The 20,471-nt window shown below is 38.0% G+C and overlaps 1 protein-coding gene across 14 annotated transcripts in view; it reads right to left on the reverse strand.

The window, feature by feature from the left end:
* Nucleotides 1–20,471, reverse strand: part of cep89 (centrosomal protein 89) — a 105,681-nt gene that overhangs the window by 43,707 nt on the left and 41,503 nt on the right. For all 14 annotated transcript variants that reach the window (XR_011345876.1, XM_069901802.1, XM_069901801.1 and 11 more), the window contains exons 15-18: nt 17,542–17,722; nt 12,896–13,063; nt 10,871–11,012; nt 7,239–7,328 (exon numbers count right to left, since the gene is read on the reverse strand). Coding sequence is in view for 13 of the 14 variants with exons in the window: in XM_069901802.1 (XP_069757903.1) it covers nt 7,239–7,328; nt 10,871–11,012; nt 12,896–13,063; nt 17,542–17,722 (581 nt within the window). In the remaining variant the exon portion in view is untranslated. The remainder of the gene's footprint in view (nt 1–7,238; nt 7,329–10,870; nt 11,013–12,895; nt 13,064–17,541; nt 17,723–20,471) is intronic.

Raw genomic sequence — 20,471 nt, forward strand, 5'->3', positions numbered from 1 at the left:
ATTTACATAATACACAAGTAGATCATGATGTGAATTGACTAGAAAATGCTTTTGCTTAGATTTTGAGAGTTAGGGATGAAATTAAAATGCAGCAAATAACAAAAGCGCCAATTGCAATTATCATAGAGTTGAATAAATGGGTCAATACACCATGGAAAATGTTGAGTTTGCTTCATTAGATAGCCGTCCTAGTAATTGGAAAGAAGAAAAATATTTAATTTGAATCCACTCCAACTGAACCATATGCCTGAGGTGGAGGTGATTATATAAATTAAGTTTTGCTTTGTGGGGGGTGAAGTGGTGTTTAGTTCAAGTGAGGGAAAGTTTAAAATGTCAGTGCTAAATAACATTTGTGCAATTTGGGTAAACAGGCAGATTGTGACAGGGACATGCCTCCTGAAATTGTATTCCACACCATAATCTTCAGACGCACATTATGAGATCAGTGATTTTCATCCTGCAATCCACATACACCATCATTAAAATTATGGGGTCTCTGTTTCTTGCACTCTTTTAAAAAAAATTTTTAGGGTCTCTATTAGTGGTTGAAGATAACACTACAGTATATTTCTCTAAAATGGAGGCATAAATGTCTCTAGTTTTGTTCCTGCACTCACTTTAAAACTGCACCATTTACATCATGAACATTTCTTTGAATCAAATGTAACACTTGTATCTCCACATTAATTTTCATCTGGTGTGTCTGTGCATTCCAGAAATCTGACTATCCATTTGGAACCTATTACTAACATTATCAGACTTCCAAGTTGTGCGTCATTTGGAAAATTTTGAAATTATGCCCCGTATACAAAACTCTCAAGTCATTAAAAAAGGCAGCGGTCCATGAGAAATGGAAATATCATCTGTCATCAGCCCAAAAAGACCACTCTCTGTAACCTGTCCCTCCTTGGGCAAAAGATAACACACAAAAACACTGGAGGTACTTAACAGGAAAAACTTAACAGGTCATGCAGCATCCATGGAAAGCAATAGGTAGTCAATGTTTCAGGCCTGAATCCTTCATCAGAGATTACTTGTTGGCCTTTCCTATAAGATGTGATACACACTTCGAAATACAGATTTGGATGCAATGTTTATTTACTTTTTGAGTTTTTATTTTGTTGTTCACTAAATGCTTAGAAGACCAAAAAAGGAAAGGGAAAATGGGAATGGTGAGCAACTCACCCATTCACAATTGGGGGAGTTACTCCAGATTTTTTAAACAACTGTTTTGGTTGCCTCCTACATTTTTTTCCTCCACCTCCTCCTCCTGGTTACTTTATAACCAATAGCAATAGCTTCAGAATAATATGGTTGTGAGCCACACAACATGCAAAAAAAATTGTTACCATCCTGCCAAGTACTGACAGTTCCTCTAAGACAGTCCAGGCAGCACAAGCTTTGTTTCAACACAATGGTCCCTTCTATCACATTCCATGCAGCAATCTGGGTTTAATAATACAGTAAAGGGATGCATGACCTCATCAAGTAAATATTGTGGCAGTGATATGTAAGACTACATGTTTATTTGCATTGCTCCAGAGAAGCATAGCTCTAAGAAAGAATCAAACAAAGCAGTCTACAAATGGTATGGCTCTTCAGTTTAATTCAGTTACAGAGGATCCTTGGGGCTATACCTTCAATGCTTTTGAAATGGGTAATAGGAACCTTGCACCAAGATTTGTAAATATATTTCTTCATAAAATTGTTATAAACATAATAATGGAATTAGTCACCATTTAAAGACATTTGGATCACTGGCCAGTAAGCTTGTCTTTGGGCTGGGAGAACAATGAAGCCTAGAGAGGGGAACCAATTAGCAACAATGCAGGATTCAAGAGTTCTCTCATGATGAGGAGCTGCCGCTTATGGTCCCAAGCAATGCCTACATTCATTGAGCTAGTCAGGGTGTAGCTCTGAATGCCACAATTCAACAATGATTCCTTTCAAAAAATACAAATGTGGCAGGAGAAAGTGAACAGGTGCAGGTCCTTCAGCCCATAATGTCTGCACCAACCAGGATGCCAATCTACCTGCACATGGTCCACATTCCTCCATCCCCTGCCTAATCACATGCCAAGTGTTTTCTAATCATTGCTATTGCATTTGCTTCTGCCACCTCCCCTGGTAGCTATCACTTTTTGTCATAAAATAAATCTCCTCAGATAAACCAAAATTGCAATAACACTCAAGATACAATCTCAACAAGGTCCTGACCAGCTGTGGTAAAACAGCACTGTTCCCATATGCAATTCCTGACTGCTTGTTTTCAATGGCTTCTGTAAAAAGACATCAAGGTTTCATTGCACCTCTCACTTTTATAATCAAACACCATTGAATAATAATCTGCCACTAAAGTGGAAAACCTAACATTTTAAATATTATACTGTGTTTGCCATGCTTTACATTTATTCAACCTATCCAAATCACATTGGAGCCTCTCTACATTCTTCTCAGAGCTCACCTTCAGTGTTCAATGGGAATTTACTGCTGTCTACACATGTACCTAGTATGGATGCATCAAAATTCTTACTTGCTGCAGCCAAACAAGTACAGTCAGCAATATCCAAGAGTAAAAGTTTAAATTATATTTTTTTTTTGCAATGTCCAGAAATGCCCAAATACATCATGTCCATTGGTTATTCCCATCCACTTTTAAGTTACTAAGATATTATAGCACAGAGAACAAGCCCTTCGGCCTTTGTATTTGGTACCGAGATATTATTCTGCCTAGTCCCACTGACCTGCACCCAGTCTACATCCCTCCATATCCTTTTCATCCATGTACCTGTCTAAAATTTTGTTAAACGTTAAAATTGAGCCCGCATTCACCAATTCACCTGGCAGTTCATTCCATACTCTGTATAAAGTTCCCCCTAATATTCCCTTCAACATTCCCCTTTCATCCTTAACCCATGTCCTCTGGTATGCATTTCACCTAACATTAGTGGAAAAAGACTACTTGAGTTAATAACTCTATCTACCCCTCTCATTATTTTGTACACCTCTGTCAAATCTCATTCTTCTACAGGGACAAAATCATAACCTGTTTAAACTTTCTCTGTAACTTAATTCCTCAAGTACCACCAGCATCCTAGTCAATCTTCTCTACACTCTTTCAAACTTATTGATATCTTTCCTATCCTGACAAAAACTGCACACAACACTTCAAATTTGGCCTAACCAATGTCTTGTAGAACTTTACCACAATATCCTAACACCTAAACTCAATACTTTGATTCTCTGCAATCCTATCTACTTGTGACAGCACTTTCAAGGAATTATATATCTGTATTCTCAGATCCCCCGTTCTACCAAACTTCACTATTTATCGTGAACCTTGGTTTGACCTTCAAAAATGCAATACCTCATACTTGTCTACCTTAAATTCCATCTGCCATTTTGCAGCCCATTGTTCCAGCTGGTCCAAATCTCTCTCTGCAAGCCTTGAAAGCCTTCCTCAAAGTCCACTACACCTCCAATCTTAGTGTCATCTGAAAACCTGATGATTTAATTTACCAAATTAATCATCTACTGTAGATCATTGATGTACATGTAGTCCCCGATTTACGACCATAATTGGACTGAAGGATTGAGCATAACTCAGATTGGATGCAAGTGAGATTTGCCCCACTCAATGAGATCTTAAAGCAATTTTTAAAACTATTTTTGACAAATGAACCTATAATGAAGAATGTCAATATATGTACAGAACCTTTAATAAAGATACTCAACATATGAACTTCTAGTAAATAATAAAGTAATTGGACTCGGGCGGGGCTTTCGCAGGGAACGGGGACCTCGGGGTGCCGTGGGGAGCGGGTATCTCGGGCTGCCATAATGAGCGGGGACTACTATATACAGTACATTTAATATATGTTTTTCTTTCTTTGGCTTGACTTCGTGGACGAAGATTTATGGAGGGGTAATGTCCATGTCAGCTGCAGGCTCGTTTGTGGCTGACAAGTCCGATGCGGGACAGGCAGACACGGTTGCAGCGGTTGCAAGGGAAAATTGGTTGGTTGGGGTTGGGTGTTGGGTTTTTCTTTCTTTGTCTTTTGTCAGTGAGGTGGGCTCTGCGGTCTTCTTCAAAGGAGGTTGCTGCCCGCCGAACTGTGAGAGCCAAGATGCACGGTTTGAGGCGACATCAGCCCACTGGCGGTAGTCAATGTGGCAGGCACCAAGAGATTTCTTTAGGCAGTCCTTGTACCTCTTCTTTAGTGAACCTCTGTCTCGGTGGCCAGTGGAGAGCTCGCCATATAACACGATCTTCAGAAGGCGATGGTCCTCCATTCTGGAGACGTGACCTACCCAGCGCAGTTGGATCTTCAGCAACGTGGATTCGATGCTGTCAGCCTCTGCCATCTTAATGACCATTTTTTTTAAATATTGGTTTTATGTGCAGGTGGACATAACTCACATAGGTCGGAAATCAAGGACTATTTGTAGATGATAATCAACAATGGACCCGCCACTGATCCCCGAGGCATAGCACTAGTCATAAGCCTCCAGTCTGAACGGCAAACATCCATTACCACTAACCTCTGGCCTCTCCCACAAACCCAATATTGAATTCAGTTTATTATCTCACTATGAATATCAAGCCTTCCTGACTAACTTCACATGTGGGACTTTGTCAAAGGCCTTATTAAAGCCCATGTGGACAATATCCACAGTCTTTCCTTCATCAACTTTCCTGGTCTTCTTCTTTGGCTTGGCTTCGCGAACGAAGATTTATGGAGGGGGTAAATGTCATATAACACGATCTTGGGAAGGCGATGGTCTTCCATTCTGGAGACGTGACCCACCCAGCGCAGCTGGATCTTCAGCAGCGTGGACTCGATGCTGTCGGCCTCTGCCATCTCAAGTACTTCGATGTTAGGGATGAAGGCGCTCCAATGAATGTTGAGGATGGAGCGGAGACAACGCTGGTGGAAGCATTCTAGGAGCCGTAGGTGATGCAGGTAGAGGACCCATGATTCGGAGCCGAACAGGAGTGTGGGTATGACAACGGCTCTGTATACGCTTATCTTTGTGAGGTTTTTCAGTTGGTTGTTTTTCCAGACTCTTTTGTGTAGTCTTCCAAAGGTGCTATTTGCCTTGGCGAATCTGTTGTCTATCTTGTTGTCGATCCTTGCATCTGATGAAATGGTGCAGCCGAGATAGGTAAACTGGTTGACCATTTTGAGTTTTGTGTGCCCGATGGAGATGTGGGGGGGCTGGTAGTCATGGTGGGGAGCTGGCTGATGGAGGACCTCAGTTTTCTTCAGGCTGACTTCCAGGCCAAACATTTTGGCAGTTTCCGCAAAACAGGACGTCAAGCGCTGAAGAGCTGGCTCTGAATGGGCAACTAAAGCGGCATCGTCTGCAAAGAGTAGTTCACGGATAAGTTGCTCTTGTGTCTTGGTGTGAGCTTGCAGGCGCCTCAGATTGAAGAGACTGCTATCTGTGCGGTACCGGATGTAAACAGCGTCTTCATTGTTGAGGTCTTTCATGGCTTGGTTCAGCATCATGCTGAAGACTGAAAAGAGGGTTGGTGCGAGAACACAGCCTTGCTTCACGCCATTGTTAATGGAGAAGGGTTCAGAGAGCTCATTGCTGTATCTGACCCGACCTTGTTGGTTTTCGTGCAGTTGGATAACCATGTTGAGGAACTTTGGGGGGCATCCGATGCGCTCTAGTATTTGCCAAAGCCCTTTCCTGCTCACGATGTCGAAGGCTTTGGTGAGGTCAACAAAGGTGATGTAGAGTCCTTTGTTTTGTTCTCTGCACTTTTCTCCTCTATATAAGATTTGTTAAACATCCTGCACAAAGGCATGTTGACTATCCCTAATCAGTCCCTGACTAACCAAATACTTTTATTGCATATTATTTTTAGATTACTTTTAATGCTATGCTGTCCTTAAGCTTTATATATTATCACTTTTTAAGATCAGTGAATTATCTGATGAATCATGAACCTGAAATGCCAACTCTCTCTCTCTGCATCAATGCTACCAGATCTAACAAATATTTCCACTGTTTCGAGTTTATGCTTCCAGCATTTTGCTCTGGTCATAAACGCTGCAGCGGCAGCGCTGCCACTGGTGCAGACCTGTGGGGAGTGAGGGATCAGAGGTGAAGCCCAGTCGACACCCATCAGCTCCGCAAGGGCTTTCAAAAACCTATTGGGGGAGCCGACGGTGGTTTTATTTGAAATCCTGCGATCGCAGGACTGTGCCCAAGATGGCAACGCCTAATGATCGGCAGCAGCGGAGGATTGGAGCAGGGCACCAGAGGATAAAAAAAAATCACCCACCTGCCTTAAAATTGGGGCAGATAATCCACAGGGACGGTGACCATGGTGGCGGACCAGTGAGGAGGGCTCTGAAGCTGAGGGACCAGTGCATGCGACAGGCTGCTGGTGACTCAAGGTGAAGAACCTGCGGAAGTTGTGGGCTGCTGGAGACCGGCTCGAACTGGCTGGAAGGGTAACAAGTATCAGAACTGGGATGTGAGGAGGTGCCAAGGCCACTGAAGGGTTCCTGACTGTATCAGAGGTTCAAATCTGGAGCTCGGGTTGCCAGTGGGTTTGGACAGGACTCTGTGTGGTTACTGGGGCTGCAGAAGCGCTGGAAGTGAATCTACGGATACTCAGTGACTCTGGGGGGACTCTCTTTTGCTTCTCTCTGACTGTAAGAGGCACTTAAGCAATTCCTGCCAGTGGTGAATCTGTCTGCCTTGCAGCAGGCAAAAAAGAATTTCATGTAATATGACATTGTTTTACCACTGTGATGATAAACTGAATCTTGATTTTTTAATCACTCCAAGTTGCTAAATTTAAAGATCTTCATTACCAAAGATTGATAGAATTGCAAAAACTAAATGTTATACTTTTAATTCATTCTTAATCCTAAATCAAAATAAAGTGATTGTAAGTACTACAGTTTCTCATTGAATGGTCACATCATTTATCTGTTGCTCAACTTTACTAATAATTTACACAATAAAACACATTTAGTGATGAGAAATAAACAAGTGAGTCAAGTACAGTACAAAATACACAAATGTGCTGGATAAATGTGCAGCATCCATGGGAAGGGCCCAGCCCAAAACGATGATTACCCTTTACTTGGCCTGCTGAGTTTCTCTAACATTGTTGTGTATTGCACGTTTAGTGATGAATCGAGTAGAAAAAAAACCATATGGTTATTGCATCACAAACTTAAAACTGGATTGAAAACAGAAGACTTTCAAACCTTTATTTGCTCCTCCATCTTGCCCAAATGCACATTGCCTGCCAGGATCTTGTTTAAAACTCCATTCTTCTCATTTGTTAAGCTTTTGGTCTATTGCAAAAAAGACAAAGTAAATTTAAGATTCAAGTACTAAAATTCTGGGACAAAAATGGGTATAAGGAACAAAGTTACAAGCAAATGATTAAAGCAAGAAAAGTATTTAAAACAAAATCTGAACTGCCTAAGATTTTAAGCTATAAAACCTGTGCAATTTTAGGAGCAAGAATGATGTGAAGTGACTTAATAGAGGAACACAAGATTAAGAGATGCAGAGATGTGGACAGGGAGCACCCTTTTCTTGGGGTGACTACAGCAAATACCAGAGGACATTGGTTTAAGATGGGTGGAGGAAGGTTCAGGGGAGATGCAAGAGCTATTTTTTTCTCTTTTACACAGAGAGTGGTGGATACTCGATATGTTTTGCTGGTACAATAGGAACATTTAAAAGACTCTTAAATAGGCACATGGATGGTGTTACAAACTAACAACCCTCTCAAAACACTGTGTGTTTTAAAGTCCCAAGTTCTGAAAAGTCCATTTTAAAACTTCAGCATCATTATGATTTTGCATGAAGGTCTCAGATTTTCAGTTCAGAATAATTATTAAGTGCTTTTAAACATCATATCTTCCAGATCTCTTTCAACTCATGATTCTTTTGATGAGCTGTCTTTCACAGAGATATTCTTCAAACAGGAATTACCATTTTCTGGGCGAAAATAAAAAGTGGTCTTACATATTTAGAAGCCCAATTATGATGCATCTCCTCTGAATAGGATAATACAATTCCTGTCTTTCCAGGTCAATTTTTCTGTCTTCTTCAGTTTTCTTTGAGTCACGGAATTTCCTTTCACAATGAGGCTGTACTCTTTGTTTTCAAAAGAGCAGTCAGAAAATTGTTTCCCTTTTGAAATCCACTTATTTTCTGTATTCCCCTTTTATTAGGAGAAACACATAACAGCACCTATTACTGTAATTCAACCCCGTCTTTCATAAGGTTCCAACTCCTGTGTGTGTCACAAGGTCTTGACTTCTGAACTGATCCAAAAATATCCGAATTTAATAATATACTTCTGGCAAATCTCTCATGCAACATCATTTCTGTCTTTGAAGTTCATAATGTCCTTTCAGCCTGATGTGCTAAAAGCATCCAAGTCCACTTATTTACAGAATCAAAATAATTAACTTTGTTGGATGGTTCTCTCCTGATTCTGGGCTGTCTGAAATTTACTAACAAAATGGCTTCTTGTATACTCCAGCAAAAGTGTCCCACTTTTCTCAAGAACTATCATAAAAATCTTTCATCTCTTCTCCTTGCATCACACTTTTCATGTTTCAAACTGGCTTCTGTGGTCAAAAGTGTTTAAAATCCAAATGCGTTTGTTGATGCTGAAGCCAGCCACCAGATGCAAAGAACCATGTGTGTCTGTAGAATGTAAATAAGCCCTGTCCACCCAAAACTAAATTACTAAACAATATCTAGATAAAATATAATTTTAACATTAAACCAAGGATTAAAATTAACACAGATCCATTACAGATGGAAAATAGATGCTTATGGGTGTGAGTTAGGGAAAGATTAGATTGCAGTCATGTAGGTAAGAGAGCTCAGCAAAACAATATGGGTTGAAGAGTCTGTATTGTCCTGTTCTATGTTCTAAGAGGAAAAATATTTGACCTCAAGGAAGGAGCGCCAAGAAAAATGTTCCAATTCACTATCCACCAAATCTTCCACTAATTCCTCAGGGACTTTCCAATATTGTCTATTATGGATGATAACCGACTTTGGAGCTACACAGCAAGAAATCTATTTCCTTCTGGGTGGGGGAGGGGTGTGCAGAAGGTAAGCGGCAATAAAAAATATAATTTTAATGACAATATTTGAATATATGGGGATCTTTTGCAAAACTTTAAATCTGCATGGGTGGTTAATATTAATTTTATGCACAAGATCTTGCAAGAAATTTTGTGGTAACATAATAACATAATGTTACAGAAAGATCAAGGGCAATCGGGATGATGAATCAGATACAACAGGAAAACAGAAACAGTTTGTATAGTACAAGGTCCTTCCTGATCTTGATGCAAATGGAATTATTAAATTTAGGATCCATGACAATATACTGTAGGTGAAAATAGCTTCAGTTTTGTTGGCATTGTGTCAGGAATTCCCAAATACTGAATAAGGAATCAGATGGTGCAGAATTGTTCCTTGATAAATGGAATCCTGGATTGGGATTAGATACGTTCAAATGGATACTAACTAAAACCAGGCAGCATGGTTAGTATATTGGTTAGCACAATGCTATTATAGTGCCAGTGGCAGGGGTTCGAATCCGGTGCTATCGGTAAGGAGTTTGTATGTTCTCCCGGTGTTTGTCTGGATTTCCTTTGGGTGCAGAAAGGTTAGTAGATTAATTGGTCATATGAATGTCTTTTGGCAATGCAAGCTGGTGGGCCGGAAGGACCTGTTGCTGTGCTGCATCTCTAAATTATTATTTTTTAATAAAGAATGAAAATCAGGGGTATGCTTGAGCACGAAAGCATGTAATGAGGAGGATTAATGGGAGGAAGTCATTTGGATGATGATGAGGCCATTTGACACCCTGCCTCCAGGTGGCCTATCAACCTGAGAAAAACATCACCTGAAAGACTTTAGTCTGGAGCACAGGAAAAAAAAAAATCCTGGCAACTGTTGGAGAGGTAGAAAGCTTGAGGAGTTGTGTTCAGAATAAAAATTCACTATCAATATTGGAAGAGGCAGTGGGATGACAGAAATAATAGGGTCAGTATCAGATAGGGATCAAGGATTGAAGCAATCTGGCTCCTCCAAGCATTTTATAATTGCTAAAAAGCAGATGATCATAGATCCATGGGTGAAAGTACAGTAAAACCTCGATAGAATGCAGTAGTTGGGGTCCAAGATTTCATACCGTGTTACAGCCGAGTCGCGGAACAGATGCATATACATCATGATTCAGGAAGCAGGAAAACAGAATACTGTGACTGAAACCCTATAATAAGACCTTTAAACTCCACATATTAACAAACACATCTTGTAAATGAGTCATAAGTGTCCATTTTTAGTTTGTGGCTGTTAGCCACTGTTAGCCTGGCCTCGTAAATTCAATGTTGGGGTCCACAGACACCCGCGCTATAAGCGATTCCACAGGTTAACAAATCGCATTCTAGCGAGGTTTCACTGTAGTTTAAATTCTACTGGACCTGTTATATTATTAATGTTGCCAATGAACCCCACTGTATTGAGTGCAGTAGCCATTTAGTTAATGATAGACTGAACCAGTCAGAGCTTGCACCTCCTTTTTGGACTATTGTAGAAATCGTGCCACGTGTTCCTCTGATTCTTCGTTAAGTCTATATTATGAAGTAGGTTAAAGATTTTTTATTCATATAAACAGCATGAAAAAACCCAGGTTGTCTTATGCGATAATCTACATCCACTCAGGGTAGATAATCTCATCACCTCCATGTTTGTAAAAGGTGGGAATAAAAAGTTAACATTCTGCTGTTTTCCCCTCATCAAAGCTTTTGAAAGGTTTATATTCTCCAGGTAAAACATCTTAAAAATTGTTTACCATGTGTACAAGCTGATCACGTTCATGAGCTGTTTTTTCAGCAAGACTGATCAAGTTTGCCAGATATTGGTGAGCTGCCACTTCTTTCTCTATAGCTTCTTCTAACTGCTGTTTTAGAAGGCCAATCTTCTTCTGTGCCATCCTGTGAACCATATTGTTATTTAAAATAGTCATTCAAAATTAATTGATTACATAGCGAAATAGTAACTTTTTTTCCACCATTTCATGTGGAAACTGTTCAAATTTTGTGAAAATTCAATTATAGTACAATTTTCCATCGTATATTTTTAAATTTCTCACTGAAGACCTTTTAAGAGATTCATAGGGCAACGCTGCAGTAAAATACTAATAGAAAGTAATGGGAATTCTCAGATCAAGTAGCATCTAGCAAGAGAGAAATTGCCAATAGTTCAAGCAAATATTTTGTTAAAAACTGAGACAACACGAGTTGCAGAGAAGGGAAAAATGAGAACCCTTGTAATATGGCAGAGGCAGTGGAGCCAGCTGAGAGTAATGAAGGCTTGTTTATATCCACTGAATGAAAATTGAGGTTAAAAAAAGTAGATCACTCAGCACTTCAGGATTGTTCTGCTATTTCGTATAATCATGGCTGATCCTCCACCTCATATTATATTCCCATTCTCTTCCTCTCACCTTCATGGCATTTGTGTCCAGAAATCCATCTCCTTCTTAAATATATTCTGTAAATTGTTCTCCATAGCTTTCAGGTTGTAATTTTAATCCTCCAACAACAGTTTGTGTTAGGTCAATATGAATTTGACAGTTTGTTATGTACCAAACATGATAACAAATACAGATTGAGTATCCCTTATCCAAAAATCCGAAATGCTCCAAAATCTGAAACTTTTTGAGTGCCGACATGATCCACAAGTAGAAAATTCCACACCTGACCTCACTTGCCCACATGGGGCTCTGACACTCTGATGGCGCCCATTTATTACCAACCATCGTCACCGCCAGACCAACATGCATTACTCACTGTAGTTTTTGCTTATTCTCTGCTCTGTGGTACAAATTATTGTTGAAAATGACCGATGGTGAAATAGCCGAAATGGTTCTGAAGTTCATCTCCACCTAAAATGCCATGTTTAAGTGTAACATGAACAGCAACATTATCGCATTGAAAAAATAGAGTGTTCTGTAACCTTTTGATTAAAACACAGCATCATAGGTGGACACTGAAATCCTACCATTATTTGTTGTTTAACAGCTGATGCTACTGTGCCGCTTAAACACATTATTCCAAAATCCGAAAAAAGCCAAAATCTGAAACATTTCTGGTCCCATGCATTTCAGATAAGGGTACTCAACCTGTATTAGATTACAGATTAGACAAGATCTCACCGATTGATAAAAACTGATTTGAGGGGTTAAATCGCCCATTCCCATTCCTAGTTTTCTAAAAAATCTTTCAATCTGACAAAATATGACCAACAGTTGACCAGGTTGGACCAATACTAAGTACTCATCAAGTGAAGAAGATCCTGGAAACTATCATATTTGAACACATTATTCATATGAATGCCAAGTCATTATAAAAGTAGTCTGCATTAATGAACGATAATCCAGATGGAGACACCATCTTTAGAATAGTAGGGGACACAAAGTGAAATGGGTGATGAGCAAATGGGTGATGAGCAAACAGTAAGATGCTGATGGAACTCACCAGGTCATGCAATATCCATGGGTAGAAATGGTCAGTCAATGTTTTGTTTGGGTCAGAACTCTTTATCGAGTGGATGCTGCATCACTCGCTGAGTTCCTCCAGCATCTCTAGATTCCAGTATCTGCAGTTTTTGTTTCTCTGAAATAAGTAGCTGTATGGGATTAATAATAGAACTGGCAAAGACTCGTTGGGCCATAAAGGAAACATGGAAAGGAAAATAACAATCAGGCAATGTGCATTCTAATCATTTTCTTTCAAAATATTTTCTAGACATGAAATAAAACTTTAAAATAGACATAAATTGAACTGTACTACAGAAATAAATGTTGCCATTATACCTATTTGATTTCTGTGCAGTATGTAGTTCTGCTTCTAAAGTTTTATTGTCAGCAATTAATTCTGTCCTTTCAACAAGCATACGCTTTTTTTCGGTTTGGAGACATCCAATTTTTCCCATCAATTCCTCCACTTCCACCTGCTGTTTCTCTTGTTCCAAATGGAGTTTGCTATTGAAAGTATAAAAAAAAGCACACTCATGTTTGTTTGAGGACTTGGGTAATGGCCAAGATTTTGCAGTCAACAGCAAAAGAATATTGCTAAATATTAAACCCAAAGAAAGCTTCCCACCAAAATTCATCAATCTCTGTGCCATAGTTTATTTCCCTTCTCAATATTCATGCTTCCAAGCATCAGTTCCACAGATTTTTACTGTTCGGCAACAGTGATCCCCAATATACTAGGAAGTAAAAGGCACAATTTTTAACTAGGGCTATGATGTTAAGAAAATCTGTAGAAGCTGGGGTGGAGTGCAATACACAAATGTGCTGAAAAAACTCCACAGGGCAGGAATAAACAAAGGGCTCATGCCCGAAATCTTGGTTACTTTTACTTCCTAATGGATACTGCGTGACCTGCTGAGTTTCTTCAGCACATTTGTGTGTCAATCTTTTGCTTTCAGCTCACCACATAAACAACACATGCTTATATTTTTATTCATTTAACTCAAGTTCCTACTCCCAGCTTACCAATTCTGTTCACTTTATTGCATCACCCAATATGCTTTTACTGTTCACTCCAACAACTGTTACTGTTTTGTGCCAACTCATTCCTTATCCTTCCTCACTTTTAATCTATTCTGTGGAAAATGTAGTTCAAAATTGACATTCAGTAAGGAAATCCACCAACCACTGTGGACTTCAGCAGGTAATTTAGCTGAACACTTCCACAGAGAACACTATGGGAATGTCATCCTATTAGAGGTGCAGTTTTACATCTGATTACATTTTTTATTTTGAACATTTTATTTAAAGATTTTTATTCATTTATGTAATAATAGCCAAATATAAAATACAATAATCAAATATTAGTGTCGTGTCCATTATTCATGATGGTATAAACCTCCAAACCCCCTCCACAAATCTCCAAGATAAAGAAAGGAATGAAAAACAATAGAAAAGAATAAGAGAAAAGTAAAGAAAAGCAAGAAAAGAAACCCAATTGCCACAAGACAACCCTCACCTCACAGCTCTGACCATTTACATCTTTTAATTCTTCCAAGGAGGTTAATGAGGTTCTCAAAGATTAGGGAAAACATCTAACATAACATAAACATAACATAACAATTACAGCACGGAAACAGGCCATTAGGCCCTTCTAGTCTGCACCGAACCAAACACCCCTTTCTAGTCCCACCTCCCTGCACAATGCCCATAACCCTCCATCTTCTTCTCATCCATATACCTGTCCAACCTTTTCTTAAATAATACAATTGACTCCGCCGCCACTATTTCTCCCGGAAGCTCATTCCACACGGCTACCACTCTCTGAGTAAAGAAGTTCCCCCTCATGTTACCTCTAAACCTCTGCCCCTTAATTCTTAACTCATGTCCTCTTATTTTAATCTTTCCTCCTCTTAACGGAAATAGTCTATCCACATCCACTCTGTTTATCCCTTTCATAATCTTAAATACTTCTATCAAATCCCCTCTCAACCTTCTACGCTCCAAAGAATAAAGACCTAACTTGTCTAATCTGTCTAATCTACTCTAGATGCTTAAACCCAGGTAACATTCTGGTAAACCTTCTCTGCACTCTCTCCACTCTGTTTATATCCTTCCTATAATTAGGCAACCAGAACTGCACACAGAACTCCAAATTAGGCCGCACCAACGTCTTATACAATCTCAATCTCGATAAATTACTTGCTGCAATTTGTAAATACGGGAGCCAAATTTTCAAAAATTTATATTTTTATTTATTTTTCAGATTATAAGTAATCTCTTTGAGAGGAATACAGCTATGCATTTCTGCATTTCATTCCTAAATGAGAGTCCGATTTTCACGTTACTGCTGTACAACTTGCTACTGTCAACACAATCTTTATAAATTCTTTTTGATGTATGGATCATTTCAATTTTGGTCTTATCTCGACAATATTACCTGGTAAAAATAACATTGGGTTTGGTGGAAATTTAATTCCCGCAACCTGCTCTTAAAAAATGGCCAAACTTATCCAAAAATGTCTCACTTTAGGATAGAAGCAAGTAGAATGTAAAAAAGTACCTTTCTCCTGGCCACATCTAAAACATTGATCTGAGAACTATGATTTCAATCTATTTAACTTCTGTGGTGTGAGATATAATTGATGTAAAAAATTATATTGAACTAATTGTCATACTATCTTGACATAACTCTCGGATCAATTTTGTTCATTAATATTAATATTTAAATCCATCTCTCATTGCTGTCCCATATATCCCTTGTTTGGAGTCCCCTTCTGAAATATAGCTGGAATAAATTTCTTTACAGGTCTATTGCATATCAGCATTTCCACATCACCACATTTTGGTTATATCATTGATGGACCAAATTTATCTCTTAAAAAGCCCTTTATTGATAATTACAAAACAGTGCACTATTTTGTATTCAGTATTTATTTTTTAATTATTCAAATGACATTAAATTTCCTCCTTTATAGCAATCTTCTATGTATCTAATTCCTTTTCGAGACCAAATGTTTAAAAATTGATTATCTGTTGAAAATGGAATAGGTCAATTTTGGATCAGAGGCATTTTGGGTAGCACAACTCCCTTCATTACAATTTCATTGCTTATCTGGATATTAATTAAATGTTTCAACAAAGATCCTTCGCTCTCCCCAGATATTAATTTTGGTTCCTATTTATATTTCAGGTCTAATATTCTCTCTCCTGTTTTATCGATTTCTACTTTAATCCAAGCTGACTTCTCTCCCTCTTAAAAAAAATGAAGCAAGAAACCTCATTTGAGCTACCTTATAATAATTTTTAAAATTTGGAAGCTGTAAGCCTCCTAACTCAAACTTCCATGTTATCTAAAGAAATCCACGACATCTTACCCTTCCAGAGAAACGCTCTTATATATTTATTTAACTCTTGAAAAAGCTTTTGTGGCAACATTATTGACAATGTTTGAAATAGGTATTGTACTCTAGGAAATTTATTCATTTTAATGGTTATCTCTACCCAACGTCATCCACTTATTCAAATCTTCTCCAATTTTCTTAAGTAAAGGTAAACAATTCAATTTATATAAATGATTTAATTTATTATCTACCATATCCCTAAATATTTTATTCCATTCATCGGTCATTTAAATTGGCTGTCTCTTTGGCACTAAATATAATCTCCTGTAATTTCACTTTCAACCCAATTTATTTTATAGCCCGATACTTTCCCATATTCCTCCAATCTTAAACATACTTTACAGATTGAACCTTATGGTTCTGTAAAATAAATCAAAACATCATCAATAAATAAATTAATTTTATATTCCTCTTGATTAACTTTTGATCCCTTAACATCAGGATTAGATCAAATCAGTTCTACAAATCGTTCTATTGCTAGAATAAATAAAGCTGGCAATAGTGGACATCCTTGTCTATTAGATCTAGTTAACTGAAATGGTGCTGAAACCTGCTCATTTGTTACAACTTTAGCTTCATGTTCATTATATAAGGTTCTAATCCAATTTGCAAATATCTGACCCAACCCAAATATTTCGAACACCTTAAACAAAAAGTCCCATTCTAATCTATCAAAGGCTTTTTCCGCATCTAAAGCCACTGCCACACTTAAATCTCCCCTCTTTTGTGCCAAATGTATTAAACTAAATAGTCTAGTTACATTATCCGAAGACTGTCTCTTTTTTACAAACCCTGTCTGATCCATATTTATCAACTTTAGTAAACATTTCATCAATCTATTAGCTAAATTTTTTGCAAGTATCTTATAATCTGCATTTAACAATGAAAGAGGTCAATATGATGAAGGTTTTAAAGGATCTTTGCCTTTTTTTGGCATTATCGTTATTATCGCAGTAGAAAAAGATTCTGGGAGAATGTGTGTTACTGCCATCTAGTCTAATATCTCCATAAAGGGAGGAATCAACAAATCCTTAAATTCTTTATAAAATTTAGGCAGGAAACCATCTTCTCCATGCATTGCTTTGTAATGAGCTCAATGCCTGTGACAAAACTCTTTTTATCTCGTTGCGATTCCAATTGATATAAAAGAATAAAATTGCTTAAAAGCTCCGTTAATGTCTTGAGGTTTACAAGTAGTCATGTTCAACTCCATCCTAATTGCATTAATCATTCTTGAAACTTGTTCTGCTTTCAATTGCCAAGCAAGGACCTTATGGGCCCTCTCACCTAACTCATAATATCTATGCTTAGTTCTTATTATTACTTTCTCTGTTCAATATGTTTGTAATGACAGACATAATCTGTGAAAAACTTGTTCTGTCGTCCTTGAAAAGAATTTGATTAGAAATTTTTAAATTTGCTGTAAAATGGGTATTGCACATCATCTATCCATACTGGTAATTGCCAATTTTAATTCCCATTGAAATAAAAGGGTAGTTATTTCATACACCCCTGACAATTCCATCTGCAAATATTAGGATTCTAGTTTCCATTTGAAGTAATTTAGACAAAACTGTGTACCTTTTGAGATCATTCAACATTGTGGTATGTTCATCCACCTCCATTTTGTTATGAAGACTTCTTTTAACTTGACCATACTTTGAGGAAAGGTCGTTTAGCTGATGATGAGCTTCTTGTAACTCCTTCTGTTGGTTTTGTTTCTCTGCTTCCAGCAGTATTATTTGTTTAGTTAATTTTGACACTACAATCAAAATAGATTAAGACCATTTTTTAAAAATAAGGTTATTTGTGCTTAATAAAATGCGACAAAGTTCTAACCAATGGCAACATGATGAACCCCAAAAACTAACCCCAAATGAGAGCAAGTAATGACACTGATATTACAACGGAGGAAGAGTGATTTTTTTTTAAAAACACAACATTCAAATATGCATTGAAACTACATGTCCAAACTCGAATGGACCATCAAGTTAGCAGGAGGGATTGAATGTGGAGGGATTAAAAAATTATGGAATTCCAAGGGAAGCAGCTAAGAAAACACTTGAAAATTCTTGTATGATAAACGGTTAATACAAATAAATCAAAACTACTTAGTTTTTTTTTTAAATTCACCTCCATCTTGTTAATAATGTTTCATTTTAATTTTTCAGATCCTGGCATCATTGGTAACGCCAACATTTATTGCCCATCTTAAATTGCCCCCAAGAATCAGGTTCTGCACCAACTGTTTAAACTGTTCTAATTCTTCTGGTTAAGGCACTGTCACTATCTTGCAGGGAATGACATTTTAGATTTCAATCTAGCAATGATTAAGGAATGAGGATGCAGTTCCAAACCAGGATGGTGTACAAATTTAAAGGGAAACTGCAATTGGTGGTGATCCCATGCACCTACTGCTCTTGTTCTTCTTAGAGGTAGTAGGAACACATTTGGGAGCTAACAAAGTTTCTAAGGCGAGTACAGCAAAGCAATGTGATGGTATTTGTGGAAATGACGGTTTTGGGTGGATTGCCTTGAAGTGATGTTGGAGTTGCACTTATCCAGACAAGTGGATCGATTCCATCACACCTCTGACGTGTGGGAAGACTTTGGATTGTCAGGAGGCATGTCAGATGTTGGTTTCTGACTTGCATTTGTAGGCACAGTATTTGTGAGACTAGTCCAGATTACTTTCAGGTTAGAGGTGAAAGGTAACAGTAACTCTCTCCTGTGAGAATATGGTCATGTAGGCCATAAATTTTGCCTACCACTTATCATCCCACACATATTTAATTCAGGTTTGCTGAGGAATTACAAATAAATTTGAATGCTGTGCAATCATCTCCCTACTTCTTGCCACCTGATGTGAGAAAAAAACATCGATAAGGTAGTTGAAGATGGTTGGTCCAAGGACATTGCACGTGAAGAAACACCATCTGAAATATCCTTTGGCTGGGATGATTAACCTCCATCAACCACAATCAATTTTCTTTCTGCAACATACACTTCTGACTCAGTCCCTTGATGACTATTGACTTCACTTTCAGGTGTACTCCTTGATGTCACAATCAGTCAATGTAAACTTGCTGTCAAGGTCAAACATTCTTACCTCACCTATGAAATTCAACTCTCATGACCCATGTTTGGACCAAGGCTGAGACAAGATGTGAGCATTGGTGATCATATTGTTATAAATTGACAACACGTTCCATCATTTTGCTGACTGGGTGATATTTAATTGGATTGTACTTGTCCAATTTTTTGCCCAAGACAATCCCATTTTGTCAAGTAGCTGCCAGCATTGTAACTGCACGAGAAAACATTTGTCGAGAGCTCAGAAACTTTTGGAATGCAGATAAATCACCCACATCGGCTCTTATAGCTGAAGATGGATACACAAGTTTCAGCCTTTTCTATAGGACTCTATTTTGGGAGTGGTTATTGTTGAGAGTGGGGAGATCTTGCTAGCTGCTTTAACTAATCACTGCATTCATGACTAGATGCAGCAGGATTGCAGATATATTTATTTATTGTGGGATGGTAATCTTTGACTTAGATTTTGTCTTTGCTATTTTTGTTTGTAGTCCCATATTACTGCTACATTGGGTAAGGATGTTATTTTTAGGTATGAGTTCCTGGTAGATCCTTGTTCACTTTTTATTGAATCAGATTGATTTTCTGATGTTATTATAGTGATATTGTTGTGTGCCACTCCTTGTGGTTACAGATTGTGGGGTTGTACAATTCTGTCGAATCTGATGGTCTTGCATGTCTGATTTTGAATCACCAGATTTTTTCCAAGTCTATAATCAACCAATAAGTAATCATCTACACACATTTGAGAAAAAGAATTTCACAAAATTTCTGCTCTTGGTGTGAGTAAATTTGAATGTAAAAAGCTTTAATTCAAGACTCACCAGCTAGTGCAAACATCTTGGCAGATCTAATTAAATCACCACTCATAATTCAAAAATATACTAAAAACTTCAATTGTAGTCTCATCAAGGGGATAAGAATTGTAGCTAAGTTTTTGTTTAAACACTCATTCTTCAATCTTTTTGTAATGAAGACTAATGTACTCTTTGCATTCTTAGTTATTTTTCTGAACGTACATGCTGATATAATTGTACTGGATGCACAAGTCCTGATGAGCAACAATATACCCTAATTTCCCAAATATTTAAAAAATATTTTCCTTTTCTTATCAAAGTGGATCATATCAATTTTCTCCACTTAATGCTCCATCTGATACATTGTACATTTGTGTAAGCTATCTATATCCCTTTACATCTTCCTTTCTTTAACCATCGCCAATTTATGCCTTGCACAAATGATTGGGGTGCTGCAGTCCCTCAGAAAAAGGAAGATTTATCAATGATTGCACAAGGTTCAATTCTATTTACATTTCCTCAGCAATTGAATAGAGGCATGGGCTGACAAGTGGAAAGCAACATTTCTGCCACAAAAGTGCCAGGCAATGAGAGGGAAAAGGCACAAGAGAGTCTAACCAT

Source organism: Narcine bancroftii, chromosome 10 (assembly GCF_036971445.1).
Source record: "Narcine bancroftii isolate sNarBan1 chromosome 10, sNarBan1.hap1, whole genome shotgun sequence".
Taxonomy (NCBI): domain Eukaryota; kingdom Metazoa; phylum Chordata; class Chondrichthyes; order Torpediniformes; family Narcinidae; genus Narcine; species Narcine bancroftii.